General features: G+C 40.6%; 1 protein-coding gene across 1 annotated transcript in view; it reads right to left on the bottom strand.

Moving 5' to 3' along the window:
• Positions 1–1,954: 1,954 nt before the first annotated feature.
• LOC133549396 (high affinity choline transporter 1-like) overlaps positions 1,955–25,349 on the bottom strand; it is a 73,404-nt gene continuing 50,009 nt past the window's right edge. Inside the window, exons 5-9 of the mRNA XM_061894770.1 lie at positions 21,478–21,626; positions 21,206–21,352; positions 20,489–20,642; positions 8,794–9,011; positions 1,955–8,705 (exon numbers count right to left, since the gene is read on the bottom strand). Coding sequence (XP_061750754.1) covers positions 8,184–8,705; positions 8,794–9,011; positions 20,489–20,642; positions 21,206–21,352; positions 21,478–21,626 — 1,190 coding nt within the window. The 3' untranslated portion in view covers positions 1,955–8,183. The remainder of the gene's footprint in view (positions 8,706–8,793; positions 9,012–20,488; positions 20,643–21,205; positions 21,353–21,477; positions 21,627–25,349) is intronic.

The following is a 25,349-nucleotide window of genomic DNA, read 5'->3' as shown; positions in this document are numbered from 1 at the left end:
GATGGAGTTGGGAAGCTTTAACCTTTAGCCACACAAACACACGGTGATTCCTTGTTTAAAATTCCTGGAGGTGAAACTTTCCTATGGATCAGAGCGCGGTCAAGAGAACATGGATCCCGACCACATGTCAACCAGCAGGTTTGGGTAAGAAAATTGTGGTTAAAAAGTCAGTTCTTACCAGAGAAAAGCTAAGCTTATGCCGTCCATAGCTGTCGTCGACTCCCCTGAGACACTGCGCGTCAAGGCACCCGTGGAGACACCCTTCCGACTATCAGGTACTATTAAACTCACTAAAAAACTAGCAACACAATAGAAAGATAAGGGATTTCCCAGAATTATCGTAGTAAATGTGTCTAAAAACATCGGAATCCATCCCAATGCAATCGCGTTTTTTTTCAACTTATTTTTTTTTAATCTTTTTTTTTTCTAGTCCGTCGCTATCAATATCCTCAAACATGAATCTTTCATCCTTGCTCAAATTAATGGGGAAATTGTGGTTTTCTCAGTCCGAATAGCACTTTTTGTTGGAGGCTCCCATCAAAATCAATGTGAATATGTGAGGAGCCATCACACGTGTGACGTCATCGTCTGCGACTTCCGGTAGAGGCAGGGCTTTTCTCTTAACACATAAAGTTGCAAACTTTATCGTGGATGTTCTCTACTAAATCCTTTCAGCAAAAATATGGCAGTATCGCGAAATGATCAAGTATGACACATAGAATGGACCATTTCAGTAAGTCTTTAAACTTGCCTTCAGTTAAAGGCCTACTGAACAGAAATGTTCTTATTTAAACGGGGATAGCAGGCAAGTTTTCTGTTAACTAGAAAAAATGTATGAAGCATATATATTTCAAGATCATGACTTTTGGTCATTTTTAATTTGTTTTAATCCCCTGAATAATAGTTAATATATATCACATGTTTTGGGTATGATTTTTTTTAAGCTAATGTTTTTAAGCAGGTCTTGTATTGGATTCTTATTATTGTTAGAATATTTATATGTATTAAAAATATATGTATTTTTATATGTATTCAAAAACATTTTTACAAGAAAAAACATTCAGCTTAAGGCAAGTTTTCTGTTATCTTAAAACAAATCATGAAGCATATCCCCCAATATTATGGTTTTGTTTTGATGTAAAAAAAAAAACACAATATAGTATATGAATTGTGTATCTAATTTTTAAAATTTAGTTGGAGAACCATGTCCTTCAAGATATTTTTTCGCCAAGTTTTTAATGAAAAAAAAAACCTCCACTAACTTATATCAAATATATATCAAGTTTTAGTTGTGATTTTTTTAAAGCCTCATATTTTTAGATATCTCTTGTATTGGATTATATGTAAATAGCTGACATATTAGATTATGTATATGTATTCAAAGTGTATTTCGTTTTATGTTTACAAAATGGTTAGTTGTTTTTTTATCCTGATTTATTTACAACTGTCAACATTAAACCACCAGGGATTTTTTTTAACAAGATAAAAGTAAACATTTAACTTAAAATAAATCTTATGTTGACTTAAAAACATAGAACGAATATCCTTCGAAATTAGGATTTTTGCTTGTTTTGATGTAAACAAACCTCTTTTTATTATTGTTGTTTTAATTTAGTTGGTCATTTATATTTCAGATAATGATTTTATGTCATATTTTTAGTCAAACCCCATCCCCCAAAATAATATTAATTAATTTTCCCATTTTTTATATTTGAATTCAAGCTGCAATAGTGCGACCCTCCTCTACGGGTTGCAGGTAAAACGTGAGATGGATTAGCATAAAAAGTACTTTTCGACCAAGTGGAGTACTTTGAAACTGCAGCGCAAGTGTTTGAGTTATACAAATAATCGCGTGTCGCCCTCTATTGGCCGAACAGCGGCACTACACTTTCCACAAATCCCGTGTATGTAAAATCTATGCTCCCTATGCTGCAAAAAACATAGACATATTGCACACAGTTTTAAATATTTAATTTTTGGAAAGCACTTTTTTTTTTAATCAATGCAGTCACATTTCTTTCTGAATAAACACGCTTTGAAAAATAGTAGAAAATGTTGCCAACACCAGCTGCACACTGGTCAACAGTTAACACCTAAAATAAGTTTCAGAGGGCAACTTCATCCGTTTTTACTGAGTGCAAAGAGGTCCAACTGTTGGAGGAATACATACATCACGTCACGTGGATTAAGAATAACACCTGGAAAGTAGAAATCGTGGATAAAGCCTAGTGAGGATGTTCTATGAGTGACTGCTAGAGGGGGGACCCAGAAACTTCAAAAGCTAACATCGGAATCCTGAGGTCTTCATTTGGGTGCACTCACACCTAAAAACTGCTATTTTTCTGAATGCAGATTTTTTTTTTTACCATGTTTGCATCATAAGAGACAATTGGATCCATCTCCTCAAAAAGTACCGTATTTTCTGGGCTATAGAGCACACCATTTTAAGCCGCACCCCCCAAATGTGAGGAAAACTATGTTAGATATATTAGCCGCACCAGGCCTTAAGCCGCAGATATATACCGTTACAAAATATTTTGTAAAAGTCAATTTACATACCTTAATTGGTGTCTGTAACACGGCAGTAAAACGGCTGATCAAACAAAACAAAGTCAACGTCACGGACCCATTAGCTGCGGAAGCTAGATCTCCACCAGACTTAATAAATCCACGGTGGATTTGCAAAACAAACAATACAAAAAGAATACCGTTGTAAGGTAATACCATGATTTGATTTACGTGGACCCCGTATTAAACAAGTTGAAAAAAATATTGGGTGTTACCATTTAGTGGTCAATTGTACAGAATATGTACTGAACTGTGCAATCTACTAATAAAAGTTTCAATCAATCAATACGATGATGGACACTTGTAAAGCATTTTTGCTACTGCTAATGATGCTAGCACATACAAATATGCATGATAACACTGACGCAGACATCAAACGTGGCACGGTTTAGTAAGTAAGCATTGTATCAGTTGTATTGTAAAACTAGCAAACGTTGCTCAGGGTGATGAAGGAATAATCCTTTCGAGCAGAAACGCCATTGACGCTTATACTTCCGGTTCAAGGCACCAAACGGGACGTACATGTTCAACCCGCAGCATCTGCAGTGAGCGAACTTTTACAAAAGATGGCGCCGTAGCACAAACAAAAACACCTTTTCAGTGTCTATTTATTGAATACTAAACATTATGGCCGTTAGCGAAGAAAAAGCCATAAATAGGCCGCACTCTTATAAAAGATGCAGGATTGTTTTAGCTGCTTATAGAGATCGGGGGAGTAATCGATTTTTAGATGCATCGCAGCTCGTGGCATGTGCAATTGCAAAACCAATTAGTAAACATCTATAATTAGTAAACATATATAATCGATTATTTATGTAAAGTCAATAAAGTCATGCAGACAGATCTAAAAGTTGTCTGACAGCAGTGACCCGCTATCTTACTGAGAGATTGCACTTCTGCTGCAGTTTTCACTGAGTGAATGTAACAGGAATTAATTCAACTGTTTCTTATTACAAATGCACTGTTTGTTTTTTTAAAAGTTGCAAGTGATTAATGCGTATTTAGTGAAACAAAAATAAATGTAAAACCGCGTATTCAATATTAGGAATGTGAGCAACTTTTGAGAAAAAAATTAAGACAATTCCTGTCAACACAAAGTTCTGCCATGCAAACCCCAATAGAACATTTAGAAATTCAAGACTACATTTCCTGCAACCGGGTGCATTTCTACACAATTTTTTTACCTTTAAATTCATTCTCATCAACCAACCTCTTGGCTGTCGATCATTCAATAACAGTAGTATGTCAAATGTCATGTAACAATCTTTAACATGCATGTAAAGGACTCAGAAAACATTTCCCATTTGGCAACTCTATCCTGTGGCCACGCCCCCTCGGGTAATATACAGTACTTCCTGTGTGGTGACCTTTGTTTACATTAATCCATCCATTTTTCTACCGCTTGTCCCTTTTGGGGTCGCGGGAAGTGCTGGAGCCTATCTCAGCGGCATTCGGGCTGAAGGCGGTGTACACCTTGGACAAGTCGCCACCTCATCGCAGGGCCAACACAGTTAGACAAACAACATTCACACTCACAATTACACACTACGGCCAATTTAGTGTCGCCAATCAACCTATCCCCAGGTGCATGTCTTTGGAGGAGGGAGGAAGCCGGAGTACCCGGAGGGAACCCACACAGTCACGGGGAGGACATGCAAACTCCACACAGAAAGACCCCGAGCCCGGGATTGAACTCAGGACCGTCGTATTGTGAGGCACATGCACAAGCCCCTCTTTCACCGTGCTGCCCTTTGTTTACATCCGCCAAGTCAAAAATGCACCTTCGCACTGGGTACTAATAAATACTCTAGAACTCCAACTTGTTGGGAACTAAGAGTGTTGGGATTGTAATCCTCCAAATATGACTAGCAGCAAAGTGATCGCGGCTCGGAGAGCGAACGCAGGCGACAACAAGTAATCTAGCTAGATCAGGGGTCTCAAACTCAATTTACCTGGGGGCCACTGGATGCAGAAACTAGGTGAGGCTGGGCCGCAAGTAAAGGTTACTTAAAAAAATCTAACATGCACTTTATAATAAATTCACCTTCTTTGAATGGCTTTCCCACCCTAGCAACATACTCAGTGGCCTAGTGGGTAGAGCAGGGGTCGGGAACCTTTTTGGCTGAGAGAGCCAAGAAGTCAAATATTTCAAAATGTATTTACGTAAGAGCCATAAAATATTTTTTTAAAACTGAACACAAGTAAAAGTGTGAATTTTAAGTAAGACCAACATTTCTAGAGTACAATAAGTCTCTTATTCTTTGTAATAACATTGCTATTCTGAAGTGATTTGTGATGGAGGGCGTGGCCTGCAGGCCTGCAGCGAAGCGGGGTGTGCCAGGAACGGCCTCAAAATCAGCAACAGGTGCGAAAAAGGCCCACTTGGGCCTTGTTATCTAATCACCTGTCACTCTGTTATAAGCAGCAGCCAGGAGGAGAGACGGGGTTGGGGCTGGAGCCAGAGCGCAAGCGAGAACAAAATAGAAAAATACAATTGCTGGAAAGCAACTGAGAGACTTTTTAAAAAATTAAACAATAGTGTAACCCTGAAACAGGCTCTCATGTCAACTCTTGGTGGTCTGAAGAACCCTCAGGAGGGCAAGCCCCACACTAACCAATAATAAATAAATTACTTCTTACCATTAATGCAACTGCTTGAACATAAAAAAGCACTAGAGTGTTTTATATTTTGAACGTTATTTTTAACACTGTGATTACAAGTGGAATTATTCATTACTTATCGTGTTAAGCAATGTCAGCTCAGATTTATCCGAGAGCCAGATGCAGTCATCAAAAGAGCCACATCTGGCTCGCGAGCCATAGGTTCCCTACCCCTGGGGTAGAGTGTCCGCCCTGAAGTCGGTAGGTTGGGAGTTCAAACCCCAAAGACTATAAAACATGGGACCCCTTGCCTGCCTGTTTGGCACTCAGCATCAAGGGTTGGAATTGGGGGTTAAATCACCATAAATGATTCCCGGGCGCGGCACTGCGGCTGCCCACTGCTCCCCTCACTTCCAAGGGGGTGATCAAGGGGATGGGTCAAATTTCACCACACCTAGTGTGTATGTGACAATCATTGGTACTTTAACTTAACTTTAACTTGCCAACCCTCCCGATTTTTCCGGGACACTCCCAAACCTCAGTACACCTTCCGACCTTCCCCCGGGGAAACCTTTCTCCCGATTTCACCCGTCCAACAATATTAAGTCCGTGCCGTGATAGCACCGCTTTTAACGTCATCTATAACATGTCATCGCGTCCGCATTTTCATCATACAGACAGCGTGCCGGCCCAGCCTCATGTAGTTATAGACTTCTACGGACACACTTGGGCGACTGCAAGGCATACTTGGTCAACAGCCATACAGGTCACATTGAGGGTGGCAGTATTAACAACTTTATCACTTTTACAAATATGAACCACACGGTGAACCCACACCAAACAAGAATGACAAACACATTTCGGCAGAACATTCGCATCGTAACACAACACAACAAATACCCAGAACACCTTGCAGCCCTAACTTTTCCCGGATGCTACAATATACACCCCCTCAACCGACGCACGGAAGGGGAGGGGTTTAATGTGGGGGGGAAGGGGGCAGGGTTGGTGGGCGGGGTTTGGTATTAGCGGGGGTGTATATTGCAGCCCGGAAGTGTTAGTGCTGCAAGGGGGTCTGGGTATTTGTTATGTTGTGTTTATGTTGTGTTACGGTGCGGATGTTCTCCCGAAAGGTGTTTGTTATTCTTGTTTGGTGTTGGTTCACAGTGTGGCGCATTTGTAACAGTGTTAAAGTTTTTTATACAGCCACCCTCAGTTTGACCTGTATGGCTGTTGACCAAGTATGTCTTGCAGTCACTTTCATTTCGTTCAAAACCTAGATATAACATTTGAGTGAGTCAGCACACTGTTTGAACAGTGTTTAGAGGACTCTAAAGGCAGTGCCATTATTTCCCCCCCTGAACATTTTAGTTTAGGCAAAAAACGGCTGACCTGACAATTGGATGAATCCCTGAAAAGTCGTGAGGGTAGCTAATTATCACGCTGTCAAGCGGCGTTCATATAAAACTCACGGGCCGCACTAACATAAAATTTTCATAGCAGGGTGCGAGCCGCGAAATAACATCTTGCAGGCCGTGTGTCCGAGACTCCTGAGCTAGATGGTTAGCTAAATAGCGAGCTTGTTTTGGTGCTCTCAAAACATGGTCGATACTTTTTTTTTGTATTTATTTTGGGGCACCGAAAAAACACATCGTTGACGACTTTCTACTTTGCTGCTAATCATATTATGCAATTCAGTGCGGCGTTTAGGCAAGAAAAAACGGCGAGTTTCTGCAGCTGAAGAGACCGTTCTACAAATTTTGATTAGATGGTATTTTTATTGACATTTAATTAAAAAGAAACATTTTAGACACACCTTCTCCATGCGTTTTCTTTATTTTCATGACTATTTACATTGTAGATTGTCACTGAAGGCATCACAACTATGAATGAACACATGTGGAGCTATGTACTTAAAAAAAGGTGAATTAACTTAAAAACAGTTTATACATACATATATATATATATATATATATATATATATACATATATATACACACACACACACACACACAAACACACACACACTCACACACACATATACATATTAAGTTAAAGTTAAAGTACCAATGATTGTCACACACACACTACGTGTGGTGAAATTTGTCCTCTGCATTTGACCCATCCCCTTGATCACCCCCTGGGTATACATATGAGAGGGTATACATATATATATATATATATATATATATATATTCCATATATATACTCTATATATATAATTTTTTAAATAGCCACCCTTTGCTCTGATTATTGCTTTGCACACTCTTGACATTCTCTCCATGAGCTTCAAGAGGTAGTCGCCTGAAAGGGTTTTTACTTGTCAAATGTCATAGTTCAGTGAAAATCTACAATGCCCTGCGATGAGGGGGAGACTTGTCCAGGGTGTAACCCGCCTTCCACCCGAATGTAGGTGAGATAGGCTCCAGCGCCCCCCGCGACCCCGAAGGGAATAAGCGGTAGAAAATGGACGGATGGATGGAAAGTCTACAATGTCAAGAGGTAGTCACGTCAAATGGTTTTAACTTCACAGGTGTGCTTGAAGCTCATCGAGAGAATGCCAAGAGTGTGCAAAAGCAGTAATCAGAGCAAAGGGCGGCTATTTTGAACAAATTAGAATATAAAACATGTTTTCAGTTATTTCCCCTTTTTTTGTTAAGTGTATAACTCCATTCATTCATAGTTGTGATGCCTTCAATGACAATCTACAATGTAAAGAGTCATGAAAATAAAGAAAACGTGTGGAGTGAAAAGGTGTGTCCAAACTTTTGTCCTGTACTGTATTGTCCATTTTAATTGAATCGTGAATTGTCCAAAGAGTCCCACTTCTGGCGGCTTATAGTCGGGAAAATACGGCCTGTTTTTAGGTGAGTGCAGCCTTTCGGGTCTTTTACTCATTTGTGTTTGACAGCCTCCTTCTTTTTTGGGGTGGCCATTTTAACTAATTGTTGTGTTATAGAAAAGATGTGAGAGTGCGTAAACACTGTATGCATAAAAGGAGGTTTGGCAGAGATCTATAATGCTGTATTATGGATACACTTCTTTTCCTCATTGGATAGTTGGATGGGAATTTCCTCTTCCACCGCCTCCGTTTGCTGCTGACACACGCCCAAGATGTCCCAGGACTGCGGAAGCAGCTGCCGCGTGAAGGCCAGCTGGACCAGCCAGGACACGAGGGGCAGAGTCACCAGAGAGATGAGTGCAATCAGAGTCCTGAAGGGGAAATACTGGTTGACCACGCCCCGCTCTTCCCTCCAGCCCGGGTAGAGGATGAGGGGCGGCAGGCCGATGGCCGGCTCGCCGCTCAGCACGCGCAGCAGCAGCGCCGCCGTGTAGGCGAAGATGGCGCCGTAGCTGTTGGCGGAGCGGAGGTGCACCACGCAGAAGAGCTGCGGGCTCACGATGCAGTAGAGGAGATCCGCCGCCAACAGCCAGAGCGCCAGCACGCTGTTCTTCTTGAAAGCCAGGCTGGTTCCGGCCACGCCCACCAGCACCACGCTAACGCGGACCACCCACAGCAGCTCCTTGTCCGAGGCCTGCGGAGGGGGAGGGAAAGAAGGTGGTGAACATTGCGGCGCCTTCGCTTCGCCGCATAGCCAGTCGCACGCCCTCACACACACACACCTGCTTTCTCAAAGTCGTCTTGTATATGTTTTGTGTGAACATGGATGCTGATGACAGCAATGTGGAGTCCATGGAGGACATAACTGCTGCCGCTATAGAACCAATGCCTAACACTGACACCCAGCTGGGGGCGATGTAGGACAGGACCAGCGGCAGAACAATCCCGGCCTCCCCGCGTTCATAAGGTGGGGGTAGACCATATTCTGTCTGGTTCCAGTCTTAGAGAGAAGGAGACAGAGTGGAGGAGGAAGATGGGGAGAGAGAGAGAGAAGAGAGAGAGAGGGGGAAAAGAAGGCATGGTGATGATGACAAAGAACCACAGCAAGTTACACACACTTGCTGTCAGCAAACAAACGTCCAGGAGGACCGGGACATGTCCACTTAATTGTCGTCTTGACAACCCTGCACACCGCACTTTTGGGGGAATCTTGCCCGTCGTTCACAATCCTTATGTGCGATTAGCACACAAACTGTTTTCTGTATGTCCTAGATCAGTGATGTCAAACTGGTTTACATTGAGGGCCATGTGGCAGTTATGGCTGCCATCAGAGGGCCACTTGTAACAGTGAATAATGTACAGTGTGAATTAGCCTCTGGATTTCATTATAAATTATATGAATTATTTTAAGCAGACTGTCTGTTTTACAGTAAAAACTTTACATTTACAACATTTTACTGTAAAATATAGTGTTGTTTGTTTTTAGAATATTTTACAGGAAATGGAAAAACAGTACTACTGTTTTTGGGTTTTTTTTTTAACAGAAAAGCTGGCAGCTTAGTTGCCAGAATTTAATTTACATTGTTTTTTACAACATTATATTGTTAATGGAAAACAGTACATGTTCTTTTTTTATTCTAGCAACTTAGCTGCCAGTTTTTCTACCGTAAAATCAAATGTACAGTCTTTCCTTTTAGGTGATCAAGGGGATGGGTCAAATGCAGAGGACAAATTTCACCACACCTAATGTGTGTGTGACAATCATTGGTAACTTTTACAGTAATACACCGTTAAAAACAACAACCACCGTAGATTTCACAGTCAAAACTGGCAGCTCAGTCAACAGAATTTTAATGCATAAAACAGCAGTAGTTTTTTTCAAGTTACAGTAATAAAACAATAACAGTGCAATACGTTTTCATAACATGGTTACTACTGCCTACTTTCTCTTGTTATATTCTTATTTTACTGTTATATTTGTATTCCCATTGTTGCTTTTTATTTTTTATTGTTATTATAATATTTCTCTATTTTGTTTCCATTTAAACCCCCATTATTTACTTTTTACTTTTTTTTAAATTGATCTCAACTCTGTACACTGCTGCTGTAATTAAAATTTTCCTGAAGGAACTCTCCTGAAGGAATCAATAAAGTACTATCTGTCTATCTATCTATCTATATATCTATCTAACGTAAAATGTATTGACATTTTTATTAATTTGTTGGGTAGTCTGCTGTGAAGTTAAGTATTATTATTTAGACAAAAACATGTTTGGAATGTATAATAATATACTTTATTATCCATCCATCCATCCATTTTCTACCGCTTATTCCTTTTCGGGGTCGCGGGGGGCGCTGGCGCCTATCTCAGCTACAATCGGGCGGAAGGCAGGGTACACTCTGGACAAGTCGCCTCCTCATCGCAGGGCCAACACAGATATATACTTTATTATTTGTTGCAAAAATGGATACTATTAAAGTTTAAAAGGTATGCAATTTCAAGCAGTACATATATTTTTTCTGTCAAAATGAAAAAAATCCTTTACATTTAGTGAGAAAATTTTATTGACACATATCATTTCCAAGTGTTTGCGGGCCAGATAAAATGATGTCGCGGGCAAGATCTGGTTGACACCTGTGAGCTAGATAGTGAAAAATTGCTAGCAAGAGAGCAGGTAATGTGGATTCATTTATAATGCAAGTATTTGAGAATTTTTTGCATCAGGGCTTTATGGTGCCGGTTCCAAAATCGATCTGCCAATACCAATACAATTTTGTTCACGTCTTAAAAGGATCATATTATGATTTTGTTCTACATTTAAAACACATACAATGGTGGTTCTCTGGTCAAAATTTTGCATGGATTATTTTACAGACCACTTTCTGAGAGTCTCTTCAGGATGCGATCTTGTTTATGTGCCTCCACTTCGACACAAGTGTTGCCAACTCCTCAGCAAGGAAAGTTGCTAAGTTGGTAGTCGTTGCTAGATGACATCAATCGTCTCATTTGTATAATTTATTGCAATGGACACTGCAGGTGAAATTACGAAAGTGAGTTTAAAAAAGTGTTAAAAGGAAACTGCACTTTTTTGGGGGAATTTTGCCTGTCGCATGCAATCATTATTAAAAACATGAGGGATGTTTTTTATGCATTCTAAATATTAAATAAATGCGATCAAAAGTCTGCTGACAATGGAGTCTATGAGAGCCGCGCGATTCGCCTACAAAGCCCTTAAAAACATCCAACCACCTCCATCATGATTTGATGTAAGTATATATGTAATGTAGTAACGGACAACTTTATATTATATTTACGTATTTTGATCTTTTTAAGCATACGCGGCGCATTAATTAAAAAAAACGCTTTACGATGTTTGCTTTTTTCCTCATCCCTGATTATTTCTCACTGTACACTACATGAGAGCCAAGAAACATAATAAACATCACTTACTGTACAATGTCTGCTTTCACTAAGATGCCGACTGCCGGGATGTTCATTTATTCCCGTTTAGATGAAGAATGTCTTATAATCCTCATAAAAAACGGGGCGGGTGGGACCAAGTATCTTTTCGAGTCCTAAGTTGCTGTCAAAGTGTCCCAACTTGTCGAAATATCTACTCAGACGTCTTCTGTCCAGGTGAGACGCGTGATTTGTGATGTAGAATTAACTTCCAGGGAGCAAAGACGCAGAAGATCACTCGATGATGTAAACATAGGCACACACGGTAGTGATTACTTTGCTATAAATAGTTTGTGTGTGTTAGCGCTAATAACAAAAATATCACTAATACTTGGTTAATATTCAAGTCACAAAATGTAAATGGAGTATTGTTGGCGCTTTTCAAATCTCAGCGTTTCATGTCAGCGTTTTTTAACCTGAGAAGTGAGGATTATTCTGATTTCGTCAGCTAAAAGGGGAGCACAAGACTCCTGCTGAAAGATACAACCATCCCATCAGTCAGCATCACAGCGAGTAGATCCAGCTTCCAAAACGAGTAGCTCAGCCTCCTTATATTCAGGCTAAAAAATGTAAGGTTCTGGATCTTCTGCATTACATATATACTTATGTCCTTTATACAAAATCTTGATGGAGGTTTTTCTAAAGTTTTTTTGCGGGCTTCATAGGCGGAATAGTTTAGCTAGTAGTTTTTCAGTGTTTAGAATGCACAGAAAACAGAAAGTGAAGTGTGTTCTTGTCTCACATAACGACTGTGAATGCTCGGCAAAATTCCAAAAAAGTGCAGTTTCCATTTAAACGGACGATAGACGACAATTAGGGCTGTCAAACGATTCAAATAGTTACAGGTGCCATATTTGATAATTTCATGTCAAGTCATCCTTAAATGGCCCTGATATGTCAAAAGGCATTAATAAATCATGTTCTTTTCAAATACCTCTATAACTGATAACAGTAGTTCAGCCGGGATGTGCTCATTTCAAAATTAGTTTTACAGCCCCGAAATGTTGTTATTGTTTTCATTTCGATGTCCCGCCCTCCACCGTTTGACCAATTATAAAGTCAGTGAGTGTGTTAAGCACCTCCCTCTTCGTCGAGCAGCTGCTACTGGTAAAGTTACTGAACATGTCCGACCTTAGTAAATCTAAAAGGCCTCGTTACAATTCTCAACTTATTAATGACAAAGATGGAACAAAACCAGGATTTGTATCAGGGATGCCTTAGAAAGATGGAGAAGATTGAAGGCGGAGAAGATTTTTTTCATTTGACGCCAAACTTGCCAATTTCTCCTTGATAGGTAAGTCGGGCATTTACGTTTTCGTATTACTTGTAATAAATGGAAATGGACATTTTGTATGTAAACTACATTGTCCAACACAGTCTATGATCTTGTCTAACAAAGCTAGTATGTTCCTGCAACGAATGCTTAGGAGCGAAGCACCATCACACTAGTGTAGCTTACCATGCTAGCCCGGTCAATGACACATCGACATACAGGCTAACATGGAAAATATATGCCCGTTAGCCTGCATGTCGACAAAACTAATCCAATAAACATTTGATTTGATTTGATTTGACATTAAATTTGCAAAATGCGGTTGCGCATTTTGTAAATTGCGCGCCATTGGTATTGTGCTTAAAACATTACCAAAAGTAGCATTACTGCTAATATGTGGCATCATTTGAAAGGTCACCTGCTAATAACTTTACTAAATACAGTTTTGGTAAATTGACTTAGTTGTGATTTCCTTCTCTGCATGAACGTTTAAAAGTAGCATATATTAGTGCAGTATGAACAATAATTTTTTAATGTAGACACATAGAATCATCATACTGCTGTGATTATATGCATCAAGTGTTCATTCAAGGCTAAGGCAAAATATCGTAATATATTTCGTGGTAATAAAAAAGGCAATATCGCCCAGCCCTAATTCCCGGTACAATGGGGGGGTCGGCAAGTATGCAGCTGAGCCAAATCTGAGTGATCCAAGAGCCCTATGCGGCTCCGGAGGTGCGGGTTGCCGACACCTGATCTAGGTTATTGTGTTCTCAGGACATTCAGTCGATTTCAACTGGACCCAAAACCACAAAAATGTATACTCCAACACCAGGATAGTGTGCCTGGCCAAGGATGGTCCCGCCAGATCGTGGTGAGAAAAACAACTGTTCAGATGCAAACGAGCAATCCTACTGTTAATGCCAACGACAGTTGTTGAAGTGTAATTTCCCCTCGCTAGCATTGAGGTACTGTGTGGCAGAACGATTGCTCTGGATCGACCAATACCAGCCCAAAATATTGGGAATCACAGGTTTTGGCACCAGCCGCCGTACAAGATCTGACCAATCTAAGTCTGAGAGCATGAACTGATGAAGTCTACTAGGATTAAAGGCGAAACGTCTTCTGAGATAAACCAACCAGTCTAGTTGGGATCGACTGAATGTCCTGAGAGTACAAGTAGTGACGACCGTGAAAAGTAGGGCTGGGAATCTCGGTACATCGCGATACATACTTTGCAATAATAATAATAATGTCTCAAAATGGCAAAAGGCGTGAAATGAAAACAAAAAAAATGAATGTCGTAGTTCTTGTTTTGCAGCATAATTTTAGCAATGATGCAACAAGGAGACGGTTGTAGCGCTACATAAACAACAGGTCTTTCATACATTGCATCTGGAAAGTATTCACAGCGCTTCACTTTTTGCCAAATTTTATTACCTTACAGCATGGGTGTCAAACTCTGGCCCGCGGGCCAAATTTGGCCCGCCGTGTAATTTCATTTGGCCCTTGAGGTAATATATCAAATTAAGATTAAAGCTGGCCCGCCGGTATTATACAGCGGCAATGCCTCTGTAACACTGCATTCACTGCTGATACTCATACTTGCCAACCCTCACGATTTTCCCGGGAGACTCCCAAAGTTCAGTGCCCCCCCCGAAAATCTCCCGGGGCAACCATTCTTCCGAATTTCTCCCGATTTCCACCCGGACAAAAATATAGGGGGCGTGCCTTGAAGGCACTGCCTTTAGCGTCCTCTACAGCCTGTCGTCACGTCCGCTTTTCCGCCATACAAACAACGTGCCGGTCCAGTCACATAATATATGCTGCTTTAACACACACAAGTGAATGCAAGGCATACTTGATCAACAGCCATAAGGGTCACACTGAAGGTGGACGTATAAACAACATTAACACTTAAACAAATATGCGCCACACTGTGAAGCCACACCAAACAAGAATGACAAACACATTTCGGGAGAACATCCGCACCGTAGCACAACATAAACTCAACAGAAGAAATACCCAGAACCCCTTGCAGCACTAATTCTTCAGGGACGCTACAATATATACCCCCGCTACCACCAAACCCTGCTCTCCCAATTTTTATTTACATTTTATTTGATATGCCATTGATATTTTTTACTCATTATAATTTGAAACTCGATTTTGTATGTGACTATAAAGCTACATAAGCATTGCTTGTTTAATATTCAATGCAAAACTTGTTTGGGTCCCTATTAAAAGGTTAATTTGTTCAACCTTGGCCCGTGGCTTTGTTCAGTTTTAAATTTTGGCCCACTCTGTATTTGAGTTTGACACCCCTGCCTTACAGTCTTATCCCAAAATGGAATAAATAAATTTTTTTCCTCAAAATTCTGCACACATTACCCCAAAATGACTATGAGAAGATGTTTTACTCAAACATTTTTGCAAATGTACTAACAATAAACAAATCGCATGTACATAAGTATCCACAGTCTGTGTTCAATACTTTGTTGATGCAACTTTGGCAACAATTACAGCCTCAAGTCTTTTTTTATTACTGGAATACAAGGAAGAAGAATTTGAGGGAAAAGTGCTCAAGGATTTGGAAACGTTGAAGGACTCACCGGAGGAGTTCATTGTCTGGGGACCGTTGAATCATCTTTTCTTCAATGAAACTGGTTGGCCAAGTGCCGTGCCGGTATGTCGTCGACAAAGGCAGAGGCCAGCCAGCTTCATCACACTGTCGCAACATGCAGCCCACTCAACCTCCTCTGCTGCAGGGGACTCGAGCGCTGAACCCTTCCTCCTCTAGGGGAGTTGAATACAGGAACCCCATTGACCACTTTGCATCTCTGTTCACTGCTTGGGCTATTAGCCAGTGTAGCCCAAGCAGTAGAACAGGATGACGCTACACCACCAGTGCTCAAGGGACGTGCAAGAAAGTGACTGGGGTGCGCAGTCACGCCCCCCCCAGGTGACTTGTTTATCACAGACTTTTCTTTCCTGGATCACACAGATATAATGGTGGAGGAGCCCGGCATGGAGTTTTTTTCAAGTGCGAAACCAGTTAACCACCATCAACTGTCCATGACTCAAGCTCCGCCCAGAGTGACTTTCCAGCTTACCAAAGCTGAAGCCAAGGCTAGACAAGCAAAGCTCTGAGCCCAACAGTCCAGCCACAATCATCGTCTTCAACGAGTCTTCTCATGATGTCGCCATCGTTGTCTTCAGCGGGTCTTCCCACGACGCCACCATCCTCGTCTTCAGCGGGTCTTCCCATTATGCCGCAATCTCGTCTCCAGCGGGTCTTTCCATTACGCTGCCATCTGCGTCTTCAGCGGCCCGTCCCACGACGCCACCATCCTCGTCTCCAGCGGGCCATCCTCGTCTTCAGCGGGTCTTCCCACCACATCGCCGTCCTTGTCTTCAGCGGGTCTTCCCACGCCGCCGCCAACCTTGTCTTCAGCGGGTCTTCCCACGACGCCGCCATCCTTGTCTTCAGCGAGTCTTCCCACCACGACGCCGCCATCCTCGTGTCCAGCGGGCCATAGCCCGACACCGCCATCCTCGTCTTCAGCGGGCCGTCCCACGCCGTCGCCATACTTATGTCCAGCGGGCCATACCCAGACACCGCCATCCTCGTCTTCAGCGGGCCGTCCCACGCCGTCGCCATACTTATGTCCAGCGGGCCATACCCAGACACCGCCATCCTCGTCTTCAGCGGGTCTTCCCTACTACGCTCACATCCTCGTCTCCAGCGGGTCTTTTCCACTATGCCGCCATCCTCGTCTCTCGCCTCTTGTCCTGGAGTCAGCTCCAGCATCATCATCGCCTCCGCGACCACAAGCTTCCTGAGGCACCAGCATGTGGCCCCCTCGTCAGCCAAGAATGTGGCTGTTTCATGGACGCCCTACACGCTATCAGCAGCTTTGCCCAGAACCCAGGCATGGACGGTTACAGCTGTGTAGTCTAGTTTTGAGTGTCTACATAGTCCTTTTGTGCGCTTCTGTTTTTTCGTGTACGCCCCTGCACAGGAGTGTTTATGTAGAGTTTGACTACTGGTGTTACTAAATATTGTACCTACAAGCTGCATTCCAGTTACATCTCGAAATCACGACAACTACGGCTAACATGCAGCCCCATCATATCCCTCAGTACGGCATATTGTCTGCAGAATTTTGAGGACAAAAATGAATTTATTCCATTTTGGACTAAGTTTGTGACAAAACAAAATGTGTAAAAAGTGAAGCGCTGTGAATACTTCCCAGATGCACTGTAGGTGTCTGACATACAGTGATACTATTTTAAACTCATTCAAAAGATCAAGTACATCTACAAATGTATCTAAAATGAGTTCAACATAATGTGACAATTTTGATTCATGTCATGCTGCTTGGTTAGGCCAGAAGTGCACGTTAAACTCTCTTTAAAACAATGCACCTGCACAGATGAGTGCTTAAACAGGATTGAGCCACACGGTTTGCAGTTTAGAAAACTTACCTTTAAAATACTCCTTCAGGAAAATGCAAAAGTAGTTTATCCATTGTTTTAGTAATCAAGTAATATACTGTATTGATTTATTTGCTCAATTAATTGAGTAATCCAAAAACACATTATAGCCTCAAAGCTTCTTTGAGGGAAAATACTGTATTTCCTTGAATAGCCGCCGGGCATGTAATATGCACCTGCCTTGAATTACTGCCGGGTCAAACTCGCTCCCCAAATTTATTAGCGCATGCTTATTTTTACCGTCGGGTCAAAGTCGTGACGTCACGAGTGACGCTTCCCCTATCATCATTTCCAAAAATGACGGAAGAGTTTTTTTTCACTTTTACTATGTGTAAACAGGGGTCTTGTTCCACAGCCATACCGATCACACTGATGGTTGTCTTTAACACTCTTACTAATATGCGCCACACTCTGTGAACCCACACCAAACACATTTCTGGAGAACATTGGCTCTGTAACACATTATAAACGCAACATAAGAATTACCCAGAATTCCAATGCATCCATGACTCTTGGCTATATTATACACCCCGATAGCACCAAACTCCGCCCCCCCCCTCCCCCCTCTCCGTGCGCCGGTTGAGGTGTGCGGGGTTGGGGGCGCGTGTATAATATAGCCAAGAGTCAAGCGCCCCCAACCCCACCCACCTCAACCGACGCACGGAGGGGGGGAGGGGGGTTTGTGCTAGCGGGGTGTAAAATATAGCCTGGAAGAGTCATGGATGCTTGGGATTCTGGGTAATTGTTATGTTGCGTTTATGTTGTGTTACTGTGAGGATGTTCTTCCGAAATGTGTTTGTCATTCTTGTTTGGTGTGGGTTCACAGTGTGGCGCATATTAGTAAGAGTGTTAAAGTTGTTTATATCACAACCTTCAGTGTAACCTGTATGGCTGTTGACTATATGCCTTGCAGTCGTGTACGTGTATCAGCGAAAGCCACGTACAACATGTTACTAGGCTGGCAAGCTGTTTGTACATGTTGTAGAAGGCATCAAAGGCAATGGCTTCATAGCACGCCCTTATTTTTGTTATCTGGGTGACCATCAGCAGATAATAGTGAGAAAGGTTGCGGCTCCCATTATCATCTTTATTTATAAAGGTCAAAATGGCTCTTTGAGTGGTAAAGGTTGCGGACTCCTGGTATATATCAACATATAAACTAAGAGCTGCAGAATAAAACAACTTATATTCTTTGTTGCATCGGAGTCTTGAGGAAGTGTTGCTAAGTCAGTAAAAAACATGCATAGACAGACTTAACTCACAAAGGAGGAATATTGAAACAAGTTTATAGCGGCAAAAAAAGAGATTGTATCTTGATAACCATATCGCAAGGTTAAATATCCTGACACTAGAACACCGAAACCCTTACTCTTGCTAAATCTGCCAAATAACTGTTGTTTGGAATTAGCTGCATCGAAATAATTATCATTTTAATTAGAGAAAAGCCTACGTTCATACACAATTAGGGCTGTCAAAAAATGTTTTTAATATTTTTTTCAAATCAGATTAATCACACTTGAATTTGGATTAATCATAATTAATGACAAGTTTTTACACGCTTGCATAATTTAAATGATTTTTTTTTTTAAGATCCAAATACCTGGACATGAATGCAATTAAATTGTCAGAAAGTCATACAGGAACATTTTGTATACATTTTATATTCATATTTTATATTTTTTTAAACTTGAATGCATGCCATTTATCTGCTTAGAATTATTCAACAATTTTATCTAAAGCACTGTCTGGTTTATTTGGGAGTGAAATGGGCCAGCGAACATATCAGTCGGAGTCTCCTCACTCATCTTTGCACTGACCTCATCACTGACTGTGTAACAATCCACACTGAATTTTAAGTAACCAGACAAGGAAATAAAAAAATGAAGCATGTTCTGCCAACATAAATTGCGTGGTTAATTTGCATATATTCATGATTATTGCAATGATTTTTTTGTGATTAATCACTTGAGTTAACTCCTTATTTTTGACCGCCCCAATAAAAACTATGTCACTGATATGTGTATTTTTAATGTGTTTCTACCAGTTCTTCATTACATTTAAATTATTCCCAGATACAGATGGGTACCAATCACATTTGAACCAATGCAGTACCGATTCCCGGTACATGGGAATCGATACCGGTACTCAACGGTACCAATTTTCGGTACTTTTGTGTTTTGTAATGAAATTAGATTTTTCATGTAACATTCAAAATTGAGCTGATTATGATGACTGTGCTGTACAGATGCTCTATATTGTTTTCTTAATACATTTGAGACTAATTTGCAATGCAGTTGCACTTCCAAGACATTAGATGGCAGTACTATATAGGTTATCTATAGCATGTTGTCGAACTATTAAGTAGCTTTTTCAATGAAGCTGAATGTGTTATGTTGTGCTCTTCAAGGTGTTTATACTGTTTGTATGGTACTCATGACACATCAGTTGTTTGATTGTAACGTTCATCTTTGTTGAAGTTTTAATTACCAAATTTGGAGGTGTTAAAATCGCCATGTCTGGATTTGCCATGTCCATGGCAAATCCAATGTAAATTAGCGTTTGGCCATTCACTACCAAGCATACAGTATTTCTTTGAATTGCCGCAGGGCATATAGTATGCGCCTGCCTGGAATTACTGCCGGGTCAAACTCGCTTCCCAAAATAATGAGCGCATGCTTAGTATTACCGCCTGGTCAAACTTGTGACGTCACGAGTGACACTTCCCCTGTCATCATTTTCAAAATGGAGGAGGCTGATTTCAATACCGGTAATTCGAAATTGCATTAAGGGAAGAAAATTAAGAGCTATTCAGTAGGATTTAAAGTCCAAGCTTACGTCACACTCAAATTTTACTGCAATCTTTGGTAAGTGCCGGAGTGAGAAGAGGATTTAAAATAATTGGAGCATGCTTACTTTTACCGCATGCCTTTGGTAAGCGCAGGAGTGAGAAGAGGTTTTAAATTAATTAGCGCCCCGGCGGCAATTCAAGGAAATACGGTACTTGCTTTTAATGTTGGAAATCGCAATTGCCTTAATCCGTTCAGAGTGCTGTTTGAGTGATTGTTTACGTACGTCGTTGCAACAAAGGTATCGAGATATAGCATCACTTGATTTTACGTGAATCGATACCCGGAATTCGGAACGCATTCCTACTCCCAGACATGGGTTAAGTGTGTTTGGTGCCTTGCGAATTAAAGTGACCATGCATCGCCTATGCATGGTCGAATGTTGTAAGGTGTGTATGTACCTGCTGAAGCAGCCACTGCGCCAATGATCACTGAGGGGATTCCCATAATGAAAGTGAAGATAGCAGCAGCAAAGCAGGTAATCTGAGCCTTGGACGAGGAGGCCGCAGCAAGGATCCTCTGGTGTAGAGATTGGTATGCCAGTCCTCCTAAGGTCTACAACACACATAAGAACGCTCACGTTAGCTCACTGAGCACATGCAGTTATCTGCTGAGATGCAGCTATTAACATGGCTAAAGACTATGGACGGGCAATGCAGGGCTCTGGTTTCATGTTGAGGTGCCGGTAAGGCTGAGCAGTGTACATACTGGAGCAGAGCAGAGAACTATGCAAATATGTATGTGAATATGCAAATTTCAGTATAAAATGCAAATGACTATTGCAAGCTTTGTGGATGCCTGCTGTTTTACCTTGCAATGTGCCACTCAACTATGTGCATAAGCTCTGCTTTTTTCTACTCTTTTTCAGACAAGTTGAAAGTGTCAAACTGTAAATGTGTCATGTACTAAACATGTTTAAAAATAACGTAACCATAGTACCATATGTCCTCCTCACAGATACAGCACAAGTTATAAAAAACGTGACGCATACAACATAAGTGACGGAAGTGAAAACATAAATAAAATGTGCTTGATGGCCGTCTGCTGTGCTTTTTTGAAACGTGTTGTTTTTTTACTAACAAATAACGACAGTCATTTGAAGAAGTAAAATGTCTGACCAACAACAGGAAACTATCCGTCCATTTCCCTGCGTCCTGGAGCTGCACCGTCCCGACCCATGAGTGCACACTTGATTGGTTGAAATGCGCTGCCTGTAAGGCGCCACTAACCGCCGGGCTGATAATAATAAAGGGAATACACAGCCACTAAAACAGAGAAAAAAAAAACAGTTGTTGGTAATAGCAACAAGCTGCAAATCAAAAAATGATTTTCAAAAACAAAAAGGTGCCTAGAGATTCTCGCTCATTTGATCACACGTTTGATAGCTCACCAGACTGACAAATATGAAGGCTAGCTGGATGATATCGGTGTATGCCACTGCATAGAGGCCGCCTAGAAAAGTGTAGACGATGGAGACGGCCGCTGAGATGACGATGGAGATCACAAATGGTAGTTCTAGGATGATGCTCATCGTCCCGCCTGGAAATCACATGAAAGGACAGTTTGGTTTGTTTGGTGGAAGTTTATTCCAAACATGCATACAATCACAGTATGACACATCACATAATTACAGTTTCTCAGTACAACATGTCCGAAAAGAAGTAGGAAGAAGCAGAGCATATTTAATCATATCCCTTTAAGTATCATAGCAATTACTAACACACGTGTTACTACTCATAATAGTAAGACATGTTACTACTAATAAACCACTGAATACCACTGAATAAATGTATTAGTGAATACATTAATAGAAAAATGAGCAAGTAAACACATATCAAAATAGATCAATTACAGTAAATAAAGTTCTATTGAATAAATACTTAAGTAGTTTATGATTTACATTATGAGATGAATAGGATTATCTCATTTTTAAACAAGGTTCAATGTGTTTATCAGAATTCTTCTTATTTGTACTTTATAAACACTTAATTTGAACAGTTTCTTAAAGTGGATCACAATAGTACATTGTTGGATTTATTTTCTTAATCCATACCACATACTGATATACAGTACTTAAGGTCTTAAGTGTTGAAAGTGCTATACTAAAAAACAAAGTTGCTCCTTAAATGGCATTGTTTTAGTAAGCTAATGATAGGCCAGCATTTGTCTTCCTCCAAAAAGGAATTCATTACACTCATGTGTAAAAAAATACATCAACGATATAATCATTATATTAAGGCCTGGGCTTGTTTGGGGATGATTTACTAAAGGTTTGCATGTACAAAAACATGTGCAAACCTGATAGCACACGCAAAGCTGATCTACTAAATGTGTGCAAAGTGGAGTGCGTCTTTTAAGTGAGCAGAATAAGGCGTGCAATCCATTTTGCGTCTGTCTTCATTAATATGCAATATATATGCTGATCATCAAAACGCCCACAATACTGGTAGGAAAAGATGCGTGTATATGTATTTAGCACACGCAATATGATTTATTAACACTCATCACAGTTTTGCGAGGAAGGACGTGCAAACTAACAGTTCCTCACACGGCTGCAAGATCAGTGCTAACGCAGCACAGACAAGCGAGAATCCTCCGTCCTGCGTGTGTGTGCCAACATTTTGGACAGTAGAAATAAAAAATAATAGCCATACCGTATTTTTCGGACCTTAAGTCGCAGTTTTTTTCATAGTTTGGCCGGGGGTGCGACTTATACTCCGGGGCGACTTATGTGTGAAATTATTAACACATTACCGTAAAATATCAAATATTACTTATCTCATTCGCGGAAGAGACGAAGAAAATTTCAGCAATTGTCACACACACATCAGCAATTGTCACATACACGTCAACCAATTGTTGTTTTTGCTGTTGTTGTTTTTGTCTCTCTGTCTAATCCCACTCTTATCCCCACAATTTCCCCCCGTGTCTTCCTTTTTTTCTCTTTCTATCCCCTCCTGCTCCGGCCCGGCTGCACCAAATGATAATATAAATAAATTTAATAAAGTCAAATTCAAATAAGGCAACAAGAGAAGCATCCTACACTTCTCTTTTGTATAGTAAATCTGAACAGTCGATATGGGCATCTGCATCAACTATATGATTTGCCTGAGATGCTGGACAGGACAAAAAAAAAAAAAAAAAGGAATTCGGCGGGGGAGGATCATGGCAGAAGTGCATTGTGGGTCATAGAATGCTAACTGCTATATGCTACTGCCGTAGCTATTAAAATGGATCATTTCATCGTCGGCGGTAACTTATAAAAACTGAGAAGGGCTGAACAAAAATTGGACCAAATAGGAAATCATGTACTGCAGATTACAAGAGGAAGCGGCGCATACCTTTGGAGTTGGCAGAGTTGTTTAGAAGCAACATCGAGGAAGAAGATTTCATCAGATTTATCGATTAGGAGTGACAGAGTGTTTGGTAAATGTATAGCATGTTCTATATGTTATAGTTATTTGAATGACTCTTACCATAATATGCATGTTCTATATGTTATAGTTATTTGAATGACTCTTACCATAATATGTTACGTTAACATACCAGGCACCTTCTCAGTTGGTTATTTATGCGTCATATAACGTACACTTATTCAGCCTGTTTTTCATTATTCTTTATTTATTTTAAATTGTCTTGCAAATGTCTATTCTTGGTGTTGGATTTTATGAAATAAATTTCCCCCAAAAAATGCGAATAATACTCCAGTGTGACATATATATGTTTTTTTTCTTCTTTATTATGCATTTTCGGCCGGTGCGACTTAAAATCTGAAAAATACGGTACATCTATTAAGCCACATTATTTTATGGCTGCTAGAAGACTTAAGGGGCTGATAAAAACTCAATTAAATTAATGCATTTTGGTGTCCCTTAGTATTTCTTAATGACTTTTGTTTTTCTTACATATAATATACATTATCAATTACATTGATGCGTTTTGGTGTCTTTTAGTATTTTTTTAATGACTTGTTTTTTTTTTTACATATAATGTACAGTATATTATAAAAATATTTTTTGATATGCCCTAGTGTGTGAATGTGAGTGTGAATGTTGTCTGTCCGTCTGTGTTGGCCCTGCGATGAGGTGGCGACTTGTCCAGGGTGTACCCCGCCTTCCGCCCGATTGTAGCTGATATAAGCACCAACACCCCCCGCGACCCCGAATGGGAATAAGCGTTAGAAAATGGATGGATGAAAAGTTCTTGAAGTATGCATTTTTGCGTATTGAGCAGAGGAAGTGTGGTCTCCCTCCCAATGCACCTTCAGCAAAAAAAAGGGGTTTCATTGCAGATGCACCTCAGAACTGCTTCTAAAACACTCATAAAAAGTGGTAGATGTTTTTTCCTTTTTTGATATGATGATAAAAAGGGATGTACAGCAAATGAGTGTCTATGAGGTGATGCTCCGTATAGTACATATTTATAGAGTGGACATGCTGATTACCGCGTGGTATTTTGTTCCTGGTAAATCCGGCCTTTTCGTGACTAAGGAAATAATTGATTGAACTGGGAAACTATTTGTTGTGGACTGGGGCCATGACAGGTTTGCCAGCCATAATTTGGGGGTCCGTGACTTTATTTTAGTAACCAATTTATGACATATCCTTAAAAAATTGCTATGGATATGAACCACAAAGTCAATAAATAGAGACTTACTAAATAGCCACTTGTCATTCTGCCGGGTTTTGTGATAAAAGATGTGATTGCCATTGCAGATGAATGCCTTTTAATGCTGATTTCAAACATTGATCCCCTCTAGCTGACACTGTATTAATTTTTAGTCCCCCGGCTGACAGGCAGCTAGTAGTTGATTTTGTATCTCCACTAGGGACGGTTACCGTTCACATTTGAAGCGATACGGTACTAATTCCTGGACCCAAGGAATCTATGCCAGCGCTCAACGGTACCAATTTACGGTAATTTTGTGTGTGTTAAAAACAATTACCATAATTGTTTTTGATAATTAAATCACGTTTTTTTGTGCAACATTTATAAATCAGGTGGTTATGATAACTGCTGTCCAATTTTTATATCTTGTTTTATTACAGATTCCTTTCACGTGTAACATTAAGTTTCAATTATAGTTGCAAATCCAAGAAGTTAGATGGCTGTAGTGTATAGTTTGATGTGTTAGGTAGTCAGTTCAGCCTTTGCTAAATGTACTCTTTTGTGGCAGCCTAAAAAGTATAAGTACTATAAGATGGCGGCGCCCGGACGGGCTGCGCTCTCGAGGAGCTCCTGCTAAAGATGGAACATTTGGCA

This window comes from Nerophis ophidion, linkage group LG03, assembly GCF_033978795.1.
Source record: "Nerophis ophidion isolate RoL-2023_Sa linkage group LG03, RoL_Noph_v1.0, whole genome shotgun sequence".
In the NCBI taxonomy this organism is placed as follows: domain Eukaryota; kingdom Metazoa; phylum Chordata; class Actinopteri; order Syngnathiformes; family Syngnathidae; genus Nerophis; species Nerophis ophidion.
This window is presented reverse-complemented; position numbering and strand designations above follow the sequence as displayed.